The 16,801-nt window shown below is 31.7% G+C and overlaps 1 protein-coding gene and 1 long non-coding RNA gene across 3 annotated transcripts; both read left to right on the forward strand.

The window, feature by feature from the left end:
* The first annotated feature begins 858 nt into the window (after nucleotides 1–858).
* Nucleotides 859–1,696, forward strand: LOC149910359 (uncharacterized). Its single transcript, XR_016457790.1, has 2 exons — nucleotides 859–1,207; nucleotides 1,477–1,696. It is a non-coding gene; the product is annotated as an uncharacterized LOC149910359 (long non-coding RNA).
* A 2,058-nt stretch (nucleotides 1,697–3,754) lies between these two features.
* On the forward strand, nucleotides 3,755–14,409 carry LOC149910360 (uncharacterized). 2 transcript variants are annotated; one of them, XM_090112964.1, is made up of 2 exons: nucleotides 3,755–4,008; nucleotides 12,054–14,409. In XM_090112964.1, the coding sequence occupies exon 2, from the start codon at nucleotides 12,128–12,130 to the stop codon at nucleotides 14,204–14,206; it is 2,079 nt and encodes a 692-aa protein (XP_089969090.1). In that variant the 5' UTR covers nucleotides 3,755–4,008; nucleotides 12,054–12,127; the 3' UTR covers nucleotides 14,207–14,409. The 2 variants fall into 2 exon arrangements, with proteins under 2 accessions (XP_089969090.1, XP_089969098.1); XM_090112972.1 differs by lacking the exon at nucleotides 3,755–4,008 and adding an exon at nucleotides 11,349–11,486.
* Nucleotides 14,410–16,801: the final 2,392 nt, after the last annotated feature.

The raw sequence follows: 16,801 nt of genomic DNA on the forward strand, positions 1-16,801 counted from the left end.
TCCAAATATCGATATATCTCACGAACTCTGATATAACTTTTGACTTAATGATTATATCTGAATTTTTGGTATCAACCCTCAATTTATTTCAATTCAATGTTGTTATTATAACTTATAATATTTTTAAGTATTTCCATAAAATATTTACAACTGATTAGATACATACATATAAAATTATCTATATGTAATGAATTTAATTTTACATCCAAACAGAACTTTATTTTTCACCACAATGTAAGTAGGTAGGTAGGTAATAAGTATAAAGTGAAATTGGAGCCTAATTCCGAATGTACATAGTTGATAAAAATTAAAATACGTTTCAGCGTTTTTTATTTAGTTTCGAATTACCTATTGTTGCTTATGTTATTTGAAGATTTTCAACTTATTTAGTTTTAGAATATTATAAAATAAAAAATAAAAAAAACATGTCGATAGTAATTACTAATTAAGTAGTATAAGTAAAAATATTTGATCGTTCTTATACCGATATGAAATTAATAACCTGCACTTTAATAAAATAGAAATGAGTATTTTGCACAGTGAAATATGGAAAATGCAATAATAATTGCAAAACATTGGCATTATTTTTATTATAATGCCATAGTGATAACAGTCATATTTATCAGTATTCAGTTTGTTGTTTAGAAGTTGGCCGCGGTCCGCGTCACATGTGTTTGAACACACCGGCAAAGTTTGTACGCGTTGGAATAGGTCGGCATGTGTGTGTGTGTGCGCGGAGTCGTATTATTGAAGCGCGAACGCAGCGGCATCTGCGCCCCGCCGCCCGCGCTTGTTTAATAACGTGAACGCGACTAGCATCTTTGAATGCCGTCAGCTCATAATATGTCTGAATATTGCTCGGAGCAATTATCAAGCCTGGAGAAGTAACAATTAATTGAACAATAAAGCACTAGTTTGGCCTTTTTGGCTTATGGCAAAATGTCATGCGAAAAAAGAGGACAGATATATGTCAGTTCGACAGTTTGAAATGACATGTAGCCATTTCAATTTGTTTTAGTGACCAGTTTGGTCACTAACGCATGGTGATTTTAATTATTGTTTTTGAAGTGAAAAACGTGTTTTCTAGTTTCTTATGTTATTTTCTGAAAAGATAATTTACTAAAGATTACATGGCTTGTGTTGTTCACGGCTGTAAAAGCCGCAGTACTGGGAAATCGGATGAAGATTGGAATTTGTCTTTTCACAGGTTAGTGTTTTGATCAATTTTTTTGTTAATTGTATTATAAATAAGTTAATTTACGTTATTTTCATAATCATCTACGTTTTATCTAACCGTAATCATTGAAATGAAATCATAATCAGCTTAGTTTTTAGAAAAAATGCAAAATATAACTTCCATAGTGTTGTGCAATTATCGATACTTGAGTAGGTACGAAGTACTTCATTGATAATGACTGCTTTAGGTTAGGAGAAAAAAAAAAGGTATTTAAGTATGGATTTTATTGTTATTTGCAGGTTTCTGGCTTGAGAAAAATTAAAAGATGTTTGGGTTAAAGCTATAGCACAGGGAAAATTGGAAGCCTTCAAAACATTCTCGGCCTTGTTCAAATCATTTCGAATCAGACGGGAAGAAAAGTAAAGTGCTTTGCAGAGATGCTGTGCCACAAGTTTAAGGTGGCATCTATTTTAAATAATAAATATTGTAATTTGTTAATTAAGTATCGAAATAAAATGTTGTAAAAAAAATTTTAAATTTTATTTGTTTTATTTGAAGCAATTTATTTAAAACTTTTACCAATTTTTTCCTGTGGGAATGAGTTATTTTCCCGCGGTAAATTGTAGCCTATATGTTATTCTGATGTTTAATCAATACATATAATACAATCTATAATATGTATAATTGTAAAGTTCCATAAACACTCATTCAGTAGTTTTTTCGTGAAAGAATATCAAATGTCCATTCTTATATATTTTTGCCACAGACATGTATATTTTAGTAGACAACGCAAGTACCGCGATCTGTATGAAAACCAAGCGTGTCATATTTTTTGTACTGACCTTGACGCGTTATGACGTCACGAGCGCTTTTTAGTGATGGTAATTTCATTTTACGTTAAATCGATTTGGACGCCACTCGCGCGGCGATTCTAGTATCGTCCGTATCCCATCGTACTATCTTGTTCGCTTTACCCCGCGCCGCCTCCCAGCCCGCCCCGCGCCCGAGCCCGTCAGTACGATGATAGACTTTTCAATTTTTGTAAATAGGTACGCATTTCAAATGCCTAAGATTATGTTTTTAACAAAGAGCACACTAACCTCTTCATCAACTATCGTTTTCAGTATATCAATAATTGTCGGATAGGCTGTTTTTATCAATAGTCGAAGCTTTTTTCCTTCAACAAAGCTGGCTTCATTAAAATGTTTAGAGCAAATTGTGCTACTTATACATATTTTGTTGGAAACCAATCTTTATGTCCCGTTGCATCGATCCATTTTTCTTTTATGTTCGGGTTACTTGGAAAACTGAAAAAACAAACATAGTCTAAGCAATAAGGAGTATTCTTAAAAAACTCCCAAGATGACACTTTAACTAATGGCGCCCATGTCATAATATTTATTTTTAGTACCTTTGTATTAAAATACTTAAAAGTTCTAGGTCAAGTCGTATTAAATGACAAAAAAATCTATGCCTTTTTTTCTGAAAAATTGCTCCTTCAAATTATCATTTTTCTGTCCGATTATAAAATCGATTAGAATCGAGAACTGTTGCATCAAATGAACATCACTAACCACAAAATTAGACAGAAAAATGAGAACAGAAAAATGAGAAGACGCTATTCATTGCTTGTTATCATACGACGCGATCTTTAACGTGCCAAGTAAAAGCCGCAATGTATTCCGAATCATTTCGTATGATTTGGTATCCGTGTTTGTCACGATCGTTTTCCACAGATATTCTTTATTTGATTTTAAAATAAATAGTGCATATTCTGATTAGAAAATTACTTACCGGTGGAAGGAAACATCTCTGCTAACTCGACTACTCACAGCTGTGGAGTTTCTACAGTTTATAACGGCGCAATTCGGCATTTTACTTTATTCAGCTTCACGTCTTTCCTTGGCGAACAGTAAGCGCGGACTGAGTGTAGGCCAGCGTCAAGTAAGTTTCATAAACTTAGTTTGGACACGGGAAGTACGTACACTCGCTTAGTCTATCTTGATACATGTCTGTGATTTTTGCTTTTATAATATTAGTAGGATACGATTATTGATTTGTAAAAAGATCAACCAGGTGGAAGTCAGATTCGCGCACGAAGGGTTCCGTATAATTCTATGAATGAATCTATGAAAACAGGAAAAAATACGTACCTTTTTACGAAACCATAAAAAACAACCTAAACCGAAATACCAAATAATATTTTTTTATAAATACCACTACCATACAATGCAAGGCAGTCAATACGCATCGTAAATGAATAATTCCAAATTAAACAAATCTTAAAATTTGGAATTACCTATCCATAATTCAAAATTAAAAGAATCTTAAATTATCTTCAAGCAATTTTATAACTTAATTTTTTTATTTATCGATATTTTAGTATTCGATAAAGTGGCAAGCACTACCTTTTTAGAACAAAAAGTGTCTACATGTGGATTTGAATGCCAAGCCGATAACAGTGTGTTGTCTCTTTCTATCGCATTAATTAGGGTATTGAATAAAAGAGAGCCACTATATAAGAAACGTTCAATTAATTGTTACTTCTCCAGGCTTGTTAATTGCTCCGAGGAATATTGTGTTATTGTAAATTGTGCTAATTGAACATGGCCGCCCTTATTAACGATCCAGTGTATTTTTTCATAGTGTTCATGCGATTTAATAAACACGCGAACGCACAGTGAAACGAGATAGTGTAACTTTTAATTGCTGACTCAACGCATGCTACTCTAAACGCTAGGTTGACGGGTACATGATGCACATTGTAACCGTGTGTGTGTATTGTTCACAAATAGTCTGTGCGAAAGGGGTTCAACGAAATGATCTTTATAGTAAGTTGATTTTATTACTTTACATAATCTACACTACATCATGCCATTTTGAGGTTATGTGTCGAGCTATCTGGTTTTGTAATTCATTTTTATCAGTGTCGAATAACAACACATTACAATAATTTTGTATAATGATCGTAATTATTTTCATGACGTAGGTTGATCTATGTAGTTTTCTTTTTACAGTTTCAGCCATATTGTAAAAATATTTTTTTTGTGTAGGTACCTACCTAAGTAGTTAGTTAATAGTTGTACATTTAACATTTTTTTATAAAAGCATGCAAACCTGTTCTGTTATTATAATTTTGTGTATTGTATGAAATCAACAATAATAAAAAGTATAGTGTAAACGTATACTACTACTACAAAGGTATTGCCAAACTAAATTGTCTTTAAAAATAGATGACCTTAAAATTACATAAATGAATATGAACCGAACAAATAGTTTGAGTTCATAGTTTTCAGAAAATTTTATAGTACCTAATAGTAACGAATGATAAATACTGATACATTTTTTTATATTATCAATGATAAATTTAAATTTTAGGAAAATAAAAATATTACTATTTAACGCTTACCTAGTTCCTAAAATAATTTTGGGATATTTGAAAGAACTACGTTTGTAGCTCTAGGTATATTATTATAATTTTCACAAATACCTACCTGAATATAGATAATTTGTTTTATTTTTTACGATGCATTATGAGATTTACGCCAATCGACCTCAACATTCCGTATTTATAACGAGTTCAATTAAAAACAGAAGTATTGAGGCCAATGTTGGTACCTATCTGTTCTCCGATTAATAGTTAGTTGGGCATCTTATGTGAAAATTTAAATTATCGTGTAGGTGTGTTTTAATTGATACAGTTTAGTATACATACAATAATAGACAACTGAAAAGGCATTGTTATTAATATACAGGGTGTCCCACTGTTGGTATACTAAGCTCAAAGGAGGTTATAGTTTTGCCTACGCTGAGTACGTAAAAATTACTTAAAAAATTCCAGACGCATTTTTTTTTCAAATAGATGAATTCTTAAAACTCTATGTGTACACCCCTAAGAAGCAGCCCGCCCATTTTTGCCACTAGAACGTGAGCTATCGTTTAAGATTATGTTTTCATAGACAAAAAGCTGACATTAGAGAAGCGGTATATGACGGCTGCGCGAAGCTAGAGAAGAAAACATGGATTTTCAGGAAAAATTTATCAAAAATTTTTTGATGTAATTTTGTTGTTTATGTATTTTTTACGTGATCAGTGTAGGCAAAACTACACGTCCCTTCGCGCTTAGTATACCAATGGTGGGACACCCTGTATAGTAACATATATATTAATAACAATGCCTTTTCAGTTGTCTATTATTAATATTTTACATAAACATACCTATTATTATCATTGATCGATAGATCTAAACAACTGAATCAATACCTATCTGAATATTTAATATCTATTAAGTATATTTAAACATAATAATATGCTCTTCGTACATTAAATAAAACCGGCCAAGTGCGAGTCGGGCTCGCGCACAAAGGGTTCCGTAGCAGCAAATATAATAAATTACAGTTAAATCAACCTATCTCAAAAACTATAAGAGATACTTTGATCAAACCAAAAATCGTTGAAAGAGTTAATTAGCATGCATCACCTCTATTTTTTTTAGAATTTTATACCCCGTAGTTATAAAAATAGAGGGGGGGGACATACTTTTTACGACTTTGAGAGCTGATATCTCAAAAACCGTTCACTTTAAGAAAAATGTTTTTTAGAAAACTTTATATCATTTTAAAAGACCTTTCCATTGATACCCCACACGGGTATGTACATCGAAAAAAAAAATTTCATCCCTCAGTTACATGTATGGGGGGCCCCACCCCCAATTCTTTTTTTTACTATTTAGTGTCATATTTTTGTAGCGGTTCATACAACACATATTCCCATCAAATTTCATCACTGTAGTACTTATAGTTTCCGAGTAAATCGGCTGTGACAGACGGACAGACGGACAGACGGACAGACGGACATGACGAAACTATAAGGGTTCCGTTTTTGCCATTTTGGCTACGGAACCCTAAAAAACATAATGAGGTGATTGCAAAAGAGATACGTATGATAAATAATAATTAATAGCTGGTTGATAGATTTGTCTTATCATAGTTTATTCCAATAACAATTAGTGTACCTACCTAGCTACCTATTGTAAAATATATTTTGAATATTTAAATTATAATTGATTAGTCTTTGTAGCTGATTAATATTCAAGTTACTTTTATTCAGAAGTATAAATATACTTATGTATACCTAGTTACTCCATTATCTTAAAAATCAGGTACCTAATGATCTTGATGGGTCGTCGAAAAAAATCTTTTTATCTTATCGTGTAAGTGATACTTGAACGTAAAACGCTCGGAATTACTTTTGAGTGCGCAAAGATTATACAGTGAGCAAAATTGTGTATTTAAGGATTAGTGGACGTCGTCTAAAAATATGAAACAGCGAAATAATCAGGAGCTATCTTGTAACGCTTTTAGGTGGTAGGTAGGTATTAGATAACAGAATGTTTGTTTGTGTGATTTATGACTTGAAAATTATTGTACTTGAAATACAATTTAAATAAAATCTGATAATTAGATACCCAGTCAATCGATACTATATACTAATATTCTTTATACCTAGCTAGTGGATTTGACAAAATGATTAGATAAACAATCGCGGTTTTCTTTTAAATTACCTACTTTCTTAGAAACAATATTTTTAATACATAGGTACATACTACATAGGTATTATGTATTACATAATACATTAATAAAAAAAATCTAGTTAGTAATTAAAGTTTTTATTGTTTACTAGCTTCCGCCCACGACTTTGTACGTGCATCCCCGTTTTTCCCCGTTCCCGCAAGAATTTCGGGAAATCCTTTCTCAGCGGATGCCTACGTCCTAACATCTACCTGCATGCCAAATTTCAGCCCGATACGAACAGTGGTTTGGGCTGTGCGTTGATAGATCACTATATCAGTCACCTTTGAGTTTTATATATGTAATTATATAGATATTGTGAATGTTTAGAAAACAATGATCACAATCGAATTGAATGCGTACAATCTGAGACAACAGGTGTTGTATCACGATTATGCATTTCAACATCACAAGTGAAGCTCACTACGGGTCAGCTAATCGCCCCTCTCTTATCAGAATGTCACAACTTATTAACTCTTTAATGAACCCCTGACCTATGTACCTATATAAAATAGTGCACGTGAGCTATCGACCCGTATATATTCAAAGGCCGTTTCTACTCCCGAGCTCCTTTAATCGAGCGTTACTTGATTACACGAATATTTTTAACACGGGGAAAGTATCGATCTTTACCTCTTTCCCCGCAAATTAATACGTCATTATATACCCCGCGACGGAGAAATGATGTCGTCATAAATATGACGTTATTATACGTCATAGTTTGATACGCATGCGTTCACTGAGAAAATTTTGCTTTAGCAAAGTACCAATTTAGCACGGTTAAAAATTATTCTGCTGCATTCAATCAAGACATATTTAAAATGTGCATTAAAGCTTTGCTAGTATTATACAAGCAAGTATTGCTAAATATTCTTAGCTATTATTAAAAAAGTACTTATTTATTTCAAAATTAACGACTCGGTCAATATTACCTTTACCGAATTAGGTTCAAAATAGACAAGCTTACGTTATTATTTAATGATAAGTAAGTTATTTATTTTTAGACATAATATTATTTGGCTAAAATTAAATCACTTGCTATGAAGCATATAACCGTGTTTCTTACTTAAAAACAAACAAGTAACTTATCTATTATTAACAATGGAGCGAATACTATTTTTGACCGAGTAACTTGATAAAAATTAAACAAGGAATTGGCTGCGTAGCCTGCAAAGTCGGCCATTTCTATCAAATCATAGTCGAGTGACGAACGTGTCTGTTGAAGCGCCGCGGCCGCCTCAGCACCTACAAGGCAGATTCAAATTTACATTAAAAACAATAATTTTTCATCATCATTTTGAATTTTAATCAAACTATTATAGAAGAGCAAGATGCAGAAGACAAACTATTATGGCTCAAAAACTCCTCTGAGCCATGGACAGCCGTAGAACTAAAGTGGCAAGAAACTACAGAGACGAGGCTCATTGCTGCAAAAGAGTTAACCATAGCTCCAATACCTCAATACAATGAATATGCTGCTCTTAAAAAACCCAAAGGATATCTTCTGGTGAGTTAAGTTTTTTAGAATTTTTTGTCTGCTTTAGTTTAATTACTTTTGTATACTTACTTACGTTTTTTTTTATTTGTTTACAGCTAGAAAAAGATATGAAAAGCAAAGGACAATATACCGAAATCACTGAAAGCTTCCCCACAATCAAACCAAAAATAAATTTGAATTAGTAAGTTACTTCTGATCAAGCATCATATTGTCATATACCTATTACTTTAATATGTAAATTACATAAGGTAGGTACGATATAGTTCCGATATGATATCTGCATATCTACACATCAAATTTGTAACGAGGTTCAACCAGAATATTTTATAATAGAAAACGAACAATATGTAAAGAGCTTATTGTACTTAAATTTTTTTTGGTGCAAAAAATGTTTAAGTTTTAGCATTTATGATCATTTTCCCGAAGACGAATGTGAATTATGTTTCAATGAGAATAAATTCAAATGTTTAAAAAAAATGACGGATTTACTTGTTGGGTTGTAATAAAATTATTAGATCAAAAAGATTCCTTATTCTCCTAGCTTATTCTATGGTTTTTGCCTAAACTTTTGACTTATCAAATACATTTATAAGTACAATTTAGGTGTATTAAGTAACTTGCTTACATTACCATAATGGTTGTTTGTTTTTATGTAAACAAACCTAAACCACTTTCATTAGAGAACAAACTCCAACATCGCGAAATAAAATCAGCTGTTCCGTAGATTTTGGCATAGTAGATAATTCCACTTTTGTATATTATGAAACAGCTGATATTTCTTTTACGATGTTGGATTTGGTCCTATACCTAATTAAAGTTGTTCAGGTTTAGTCTGAGTCATTCCTTAAAAGTTTGCTCATGATTTATATTTCACCCTGTTATTGTGAAAATTAAAACACAGAACTCCAGTATCGTTTCTTGACATTGTGAATTGTGTACTATTTTTAAAAGTAGTAGTATTTAAGTGTAAGTAGTAGATAATATGTTACTTGAAATGATTGTATCATGTACTGAATAAAGCTAATTTCATTAATGTGCATAATTTTCTTTCAGTTTCTTCTAAGTTTTTGGTGTGTCGGCAAAATTAGTGTTGTTTTCCTACATGAACGTTTCATTGGCTTTTTTTCCGACATGCCAAAATTTTTCCCACTGCATTAATAATGGTGAAAATAAAAGAAGAAAATGAAGAAATGACAACATTTCGAACTAGATAAATATTTTCAGTATGAGCTGACCTCACATTGTATACAGGGTGTAACAGAAAGGGGGTACACATCTAAGCAGGGCGTGATGTACTGATGAAACTGAACAGTACATCACGCCCTGTTCGGATGTGTATATCCCCTTACACCTTGTATAGGTTTTACGAACATTCACAGGTCAGCTTATACTGAAAATATATAGCTTAATATGTGTCGTTTGAATTATTACTTGCAACCAAGTATTTTAGCTATGGTTACCTAATAAACCCGCCTAAGAATTCAAAGTAACTTGGCTAAATATACCAATCTTAATTGACTAGAAAGAACAGAGTATATTTAGTTATAGTTACCCAATGAACACGATTGACAGTACCCAGTAACTTGGCTACGTATACAAATTTTTAATTGAGTAGAAGTAACAAAGTAGATTGGCTGTCCCTACCCAATAAATATGATTAACATTATTGTGTTACTTAGCTAGTTTTACAAAGCAACATATTTGAAATCACTGAATTACTTTGCTAAAAACAACAGAGCACGTTGGGTATTGTTAAAAGAGTAACACGATTGACTATAGTAAATAGGTTTGTTAAGTTTACTGAGTGAATAGGTTAAAAGCAACAAACCCTAAATACGTATTTTTTGACCACCTTAGTGGGCTTATATTACCAACATACGTTAACAAAGTTGACTTGTATAATTTTAGCAACAAACTTTGCAGGCTCCCTCCGAAGCAAGTTACTCGGTTGTAAATAGCAGCAACTTGATTATTTATAGCCGTTACGTTTTCTCAGTGTTGTAGGTATTTCTAGCAATTTTTCTAATAATAGATGATACAAATTTAGACATTTTAGACGTTATCATAATAATTTTATATATATTATTATCTTAATGCGTTTTTTTTTTAATTATTTTACAAATTTATAAAAAATTTAGTATGATAATTTGATTAATGTGTTAAATACCTATTGCACGACTCATGATGCGAAGCATCAGAGAGTGCTTTACGATCGAAAAATTTTTTTCGCCTCATCTTTGCAGTTATTCTTATTATTATAGCCTTGTAAGTTCACGGAATCAAGATATTTTGCATACTATTGTCGAGATAATTTAATGGAGATTAATCCCATACTTTTTAAAAATTGATTTACTTCAATAGAATTGGAGAAAAAACACCGAAATAGGTCAAAAAATTTTCCTGTCCGTCATGTGTGAAACCTGAAAACTCTATAACTTGTGAAAAAATCCATCATTTGAGTTTATTTTTTTTTTAAATATTCTAATCGACAATTGTAGGTCACTGAATGCGAATGATTAATTAATTCAGTGTCGTTTAATTGCAATTAATAAAAAACGAAAACTACAATAAGTTTTTTTTTTATATTTCATAATTAAATGAGCATTATGAGTCGTGCACTTTTGGATTTTCCAAACTTTATTTAATATTTAAAATAAGTATTTTTACCTAAGTTAAAATTTTTATATATTTTATTTAAATATTCTACTAGCTGTTCCCCGCGGTTTTACCCGCGTTGCTCCGCTCCTATTGGTTTTAGCGTGATGATAACCGTGAAAAAAAAAACCAAACAAACTCTTCCGCTTTATAATATTTGCATTATACATAAATATATAAATACAAGTCATATAACATTACAAAACATTGATCTTTGCGAGATAAGGTACCTACTTAATTAGTTCTAAAAAATATTTTTAAAGTGTTTTATATAGACTTTTTTTCTTTACTGACATCTTGCGATTTGTGACAGTACTCTATATCCTCAAGTTTTCCACCGCATTCATGCCCATTGCCCGTCCACCTTTTCCCGGATTCCCGCACCCGTCGATAGATGTCACTGCACCCCACCCGCAAAATAACAACATGGCGGACCATTCACGAATCCGGCATCCATATCACGCGATGCTCTGGAAAATTGTTTTTTCATAAGTTATTCTTCAATAAATACCATTTAGTGACTTGTTTTGACATTGCATAATAATTGTTGTAGTAGTTATGAAGATGAAATGCCAACACAAATCAGGTAGGCAATGGTTTTACGTAACAATGTATTTAGGCTCACCGACTTCCTATCTAGTATTGATTATTTACTTGCTTTTTCGTTTTCCTTGTATTATATCAAAGCTAATGTTTATACATTTGAAATGCTATTGAACAAGATAAGCAAATTACAGGTAGATTGCAATTTTTCTAATCAATTTGAAATTTGAGCATATTAAAATGGTGCAGTAAATTGCTGCATTACACTTGACCTGTTGCTTAGCAACGACATTCAATTGTTCATATGTTCATTAATTAATTTAATACAGTACATAAAGAAAAGTTTAAGGGTAGACTATGTCCTAAAATAATTGCATAGGGAACTCGAAATATTAAATATCGTTAAATACGTAATAAGCCATTTTTTTTATTATTGTTGATTAATTAACTAAATACATAAAATTATGAAATATAATTCAGTCATTGTCACTAAATCCACCAAATCACTCAATCAAACTAGTTACGTCATTTACTCAGTTCTACTTATAAAGAGTCTTGAAATATAAATTTGTATAAACTATAGTATTTATTATACTTTCGTTTTTTACAGGTATTGGCAATTCGTCTGTAGTATTATGGTGTATAAGAAAATTAGCAGCAAATTAAATAAATTAAAATTATACTATGGATCCTATCTTAGAAAATGAATCAGCGTCTGCCGAATCACCAGCTAGACATGGAAAATCTAAACAGAAACACAAAAAGAAAAAAACACATTCTGAAACACAAAAAGAAAGTCAAACTGTAGTGGGTGAACGAAAAAAATTTGTTGTTACTAAGCTTTCAGCTACAGATGATCAAGTACCAAGCACTAGTCGATTACCTGAAAGTAATGTCCACACTGTTCATTTTGGTACCCGAGGCGCTGAATCACAACGACCTCATGTAAGATCAATATTTAAAGACAAAGCTGCAGAAACCTCCAGACCTTCTAGTACTGAAAGAGATACGAGCGGAAAAAAAGAATACGAAACCTTTCATGGTACATCAACTAGTCCAAGAAGTTCAATATTCGATATTTTTCGAATTAGAAGAAAAAGTGATTCTAAAAAGCATCAAACTCTAATGCAAAATATTAAAGCGCCTAAACCAGCAGAATCTCCAGAAACCACAAAAGATGAAAATAATGCCGCAGAGTCCAAAGAGTCTCATAAAAAATACTATTATACAGTTACGGGTGTGTCGTCACGAAAATATAGTCCTATTACAAGAGTTATGGACATATTCCGAAGTAAACCCTCGACAAGTGATCATCCTCCTGTTGAATCAACTAAAAAGAAAGCAACAAAGCAAATTCGACGATCCTCTTTAGATACCACGTCACCAACTTATCATAAAAATTCATATGCTTCCTTAGATCCAATACAAGCAAAACAATTATTCAGAGAAATTCGTGGACTTCCCAAATACGACCCATATTTATCTATAGTTCAAATATCAATAGGAGGTAGAGACAAAACTAGGTTGTTGTTAAATTTTTTTAAGTACCACAGATGTTATGAAATATTGCCAAAATCGGCAAAAGTCATTATATTCGATACTCAGTTTTTAGTCAGAAAAACATTTCCAACTCTCGTCTCCCACGGTATAAGATCTGCACCTCTATGGGATGCGAATAAAAAACTACTCGTAGGTATGATAACAGTAACCGATTTTATCAGAATTTTATTACATCTTGATAAGGAAAAAATATCTATGGATGAGTTGGAAACTCACACGCTACACACTTGGAGGAAGCTTTTACGTGCTACACGAAAGCCTTTGTGTAGCATTGGCCCAGACCAATCATTACATGAAGCTATAAATTTACTAATAAAACATCGAGTACATCGTCTGTTAATGATTGATCCAACTTCTGGAGATGTATTATACATTTTATCTCACAAGAGGATATTACGATTTCTTTTTGTGTATCTTAATGAATTTCCCGAGTTAACGTTTTTCCATAAGAAAATTATGGATTTAAATATCGGAACTTATGATGAAATAATATCAGTGTCAGACACTACATCTGTAAAAGATGCTTTTCAGCTTTTATTAGATAAAAATGTATCTGCTCTACCAGTGTTAGATGAAAATGGTATTCTTGTAGATGTATACGCTAAATATGAAGTTTTGAATCTAGTTAGCGAAAAATTGTATTCTAACTTGTCACTACCCCTGGGCGAAGTGCGCACGAAGAAAAAGGATTGGGAAGAGAAATTACAAAAATGTCTCTCCAGTATTACGTTATATGAGGCCTTAGAAGTTATTGTAAGGACTGAAAGTCATCGACTGTTGTTGGTAAATAAGGACGGTAAACTTGTAGGTATTGTTTCTTTATCGGATATTTTGGTATATTTAAATAGAATAATACCATCTGAAAAGAAAGTTTCCTCACTACAAGAAATTTTTAAACCTCTAGAGGAAAACAAATTACCAGAAGTTGCAAAGGAATGTGATAGTGAAGTAATATCAATACAAGTACCAAATTTAGAAATTAATAATGTACCTGAGGCACCAGAGGCCGAAATAAATCCCGTCAATACGGATATTGATAAAATTGATTCTGCTGGTGCAGAAGAATTAAAAATCAATATAGAGACTGAAGCAGACGATACTAGTCCAAATAATGAATTAAAACCTGTTTCCGATATAGATTGTAATGTAGATGAAATTCCCAAATCTCAGGCAAATACTGTCGAAAACGACGAAGAGAACTAGCAAATTACTCATACCCAAAGATAATATATTTATTGTTATCATAATATAGATGTCGCAAAAATTAAATATCAAGTCGCGCTTTTTGCTTGTGTCGAAAAATTAAAGTAGCTAATTGTATTTGCATTACCGAGCAAAGGCCTTATTTAAAATTAAAATTATTTTAAATATATTATTGCTGAAACTCAATAAAATATTTTAGCATTCTTGTGTTATTTATTGTGTCAGACTAATTATTTATTTATTTAAATATTTTCATCGAAGGAACGTTTGCAATGTTTAACGTATTTTGCACTCTTCGTATTTTATAGCTTTATAAGAAGCTTTTGATTGAAGCATTGGTTTAAACTTTATTTAACTATAAACGCAATTTTGTTTATTATTATTATCTATCACTATCTTTAAATATGTTGCCAATGTGTTTGAAAGTTTGTTTTGTATAAGCTGAGACTTGATCATGAATCATGACAAAATGCGTTCCTGACCTACCAGAATTGAATGCGGCTTGTGTCTCAAATTTACCTATTATTTCTAAAAAAAACATGTGTTTTTAAAATTGTCACAGTTTTCAAGAATTTCATGATCAAGTTAATTAAATACACACATTTAGTTATTATCTAATAATGACGTAATGCACTTGTAAAAATAGTTATTGATAAGTAATAATAAGTTATAATACAGATAATATAAAACTCACACATATGGCAGACATCTATCGATAACACGTTGCTTAAGATATTTAAGCTTATTTTTCAGTAAAGCGAAAGTTGTGAAGTGGTTATAAAGGATTATACATATTTACATGTCGTCTGGTGTGCGAAGCCATAGAGATTGGTTTGCTTTGTCGGAACTCTGAGCGGACGCGACGCGACGTTTGTTGCAGAACCTGTTAAAATAACATACAAGGTCACACAAGTCGATTTGCAAGAAAATAAATTATTTTTGTTTTTCACTTTTCTTATAAATATGAAGTAGAACACGTTTTTGCAACTATTTTGTTTTGCATGTGATTGTTACTTGAATATTAATAATGAGGAAACTGAATAAACCAAAAGCTTTTATAGGTTTATTATTAGTACAGGGTTTTAAAACTTTAAAGCTCTTGAGAATGTGAATTGGTGCATATTTAAAAAATAAAAGTATGAAAATATGTTTGTGTCATTATAAACATAATTTAAAATTTTGGAATAATTTTTAAAATCTTGAACTTCCAAGAAAAGGTAAGTAGAAGCTTTTCTTTTTGACTAAAACAATGAATACCTATGATCACCATGTAGATGTATTGAACGTCATGTAATATTTTATTACTCTGATATTGAAACTACTATATGTAACATAATGCAAGGCATAAGTGAGTGCAGCTCGTAGCAGAGACGCGGCAACCGGTTGGCTGGAAGAACCCGGAATAATCCACTTTACCTCAAGGTTGCCCTGTATCTCTTACTTCAAGAAGGTATTATTTTATATTTTAGTAAACAGCTGCTGGCAATATATTGCGCCATTGTAAAAATATAAAAATAAAGTTATATTAATGACAAAACGTTTAATTCGAGAGAAGTTGTAGGTCCCATTTAATCAAATAAGTTTTTCAAGTTACGTATAAAATAATTTACCAATTGTTAACTTGATTGATATATTCTTTTAACCGACTTCAAAAAAAACGAGGAGGTTATTAATTCGGGCGGTATATTTTTTTTATTTAATAGATATAGCTTTAGTTATTTGTTTATGGAATTCCATTAAATATTATTTTAACGTAACATGATCAATTTTTTTATGATTTATAATAATTTATGATATGTTAAGAAATTTTTGGATTAAATGAAAAGAAAATTGAGGGATGCATTTTTACATCCTGGTTTGATTTGTAAGATAGTTTTTAATTTTATTTGCCTACTGATCAACAATGTAAGATGTTTGTAACAGATTCTATTCAAATTAGCATTACTTTGAAGCGGCAGCGGCCCACTCCATGAAACCGGTAAGTTACTTGACACTGGCTAAATAAATATGGAAGCTTGTCGCGTGATTGTGAGACAAATCTGCCTACACGTTCTGGCCTAGCAGGCTCTAATTTTATTTGTGTGCATATTAGACTAGGTATAGTTTAAATCGTTACTTTCTAAATATTCTAAATATTTAATTTTAGGTTCATTGTTTTCGTATAAGTACGGACTGATTGAGTTGAGATTTTCAGGAAAAGGTCCTTGATTACCTACAAAAGAAATTCAATGCTACCTAATTATAAAAGCGTTCTTGTCTTGAAATTTCTATTTACTTTTTTAATCAAGTTCTTTATATCTGTCTAAATATTAAATGGTAGTCACGAAGGTATTATTTTTATTAGTCGTCTCGATTTAAATAGCGGATAACTATGCATAAGTACTTGACGGCACAATACACGGGAGGCGGGCTGGCTTGTCCCATAAAAAAGCAAGGTTAAATGAAAGTAGATCTCAACAGCCTGCATATAAAATATTTCGTTGATAAACTAAATTATTTTTAGCATAGATACAGACGATCTGGATGTTATATGTCTCAAGACAAGTTTTGCCCAACACGCGAGAAAATTTACATATTAATCGTACATTTAGAGGT

Source organism: Colias eurytheme, chromosome 2, assembly GCF_061535395.1.
Source record: "Colias eurytheme isolate Ceu_HAF_F1 chromosome 2, ilColEury1 Martin Lab GWU primary, whole genome shotgun sequence".
NCBI classification, from domain to species: Eukaryota; Metazoa; Arthropoda; class Insecta; order Lepidoptera; family Pieridae; genus Colias; species Colias eurytheme.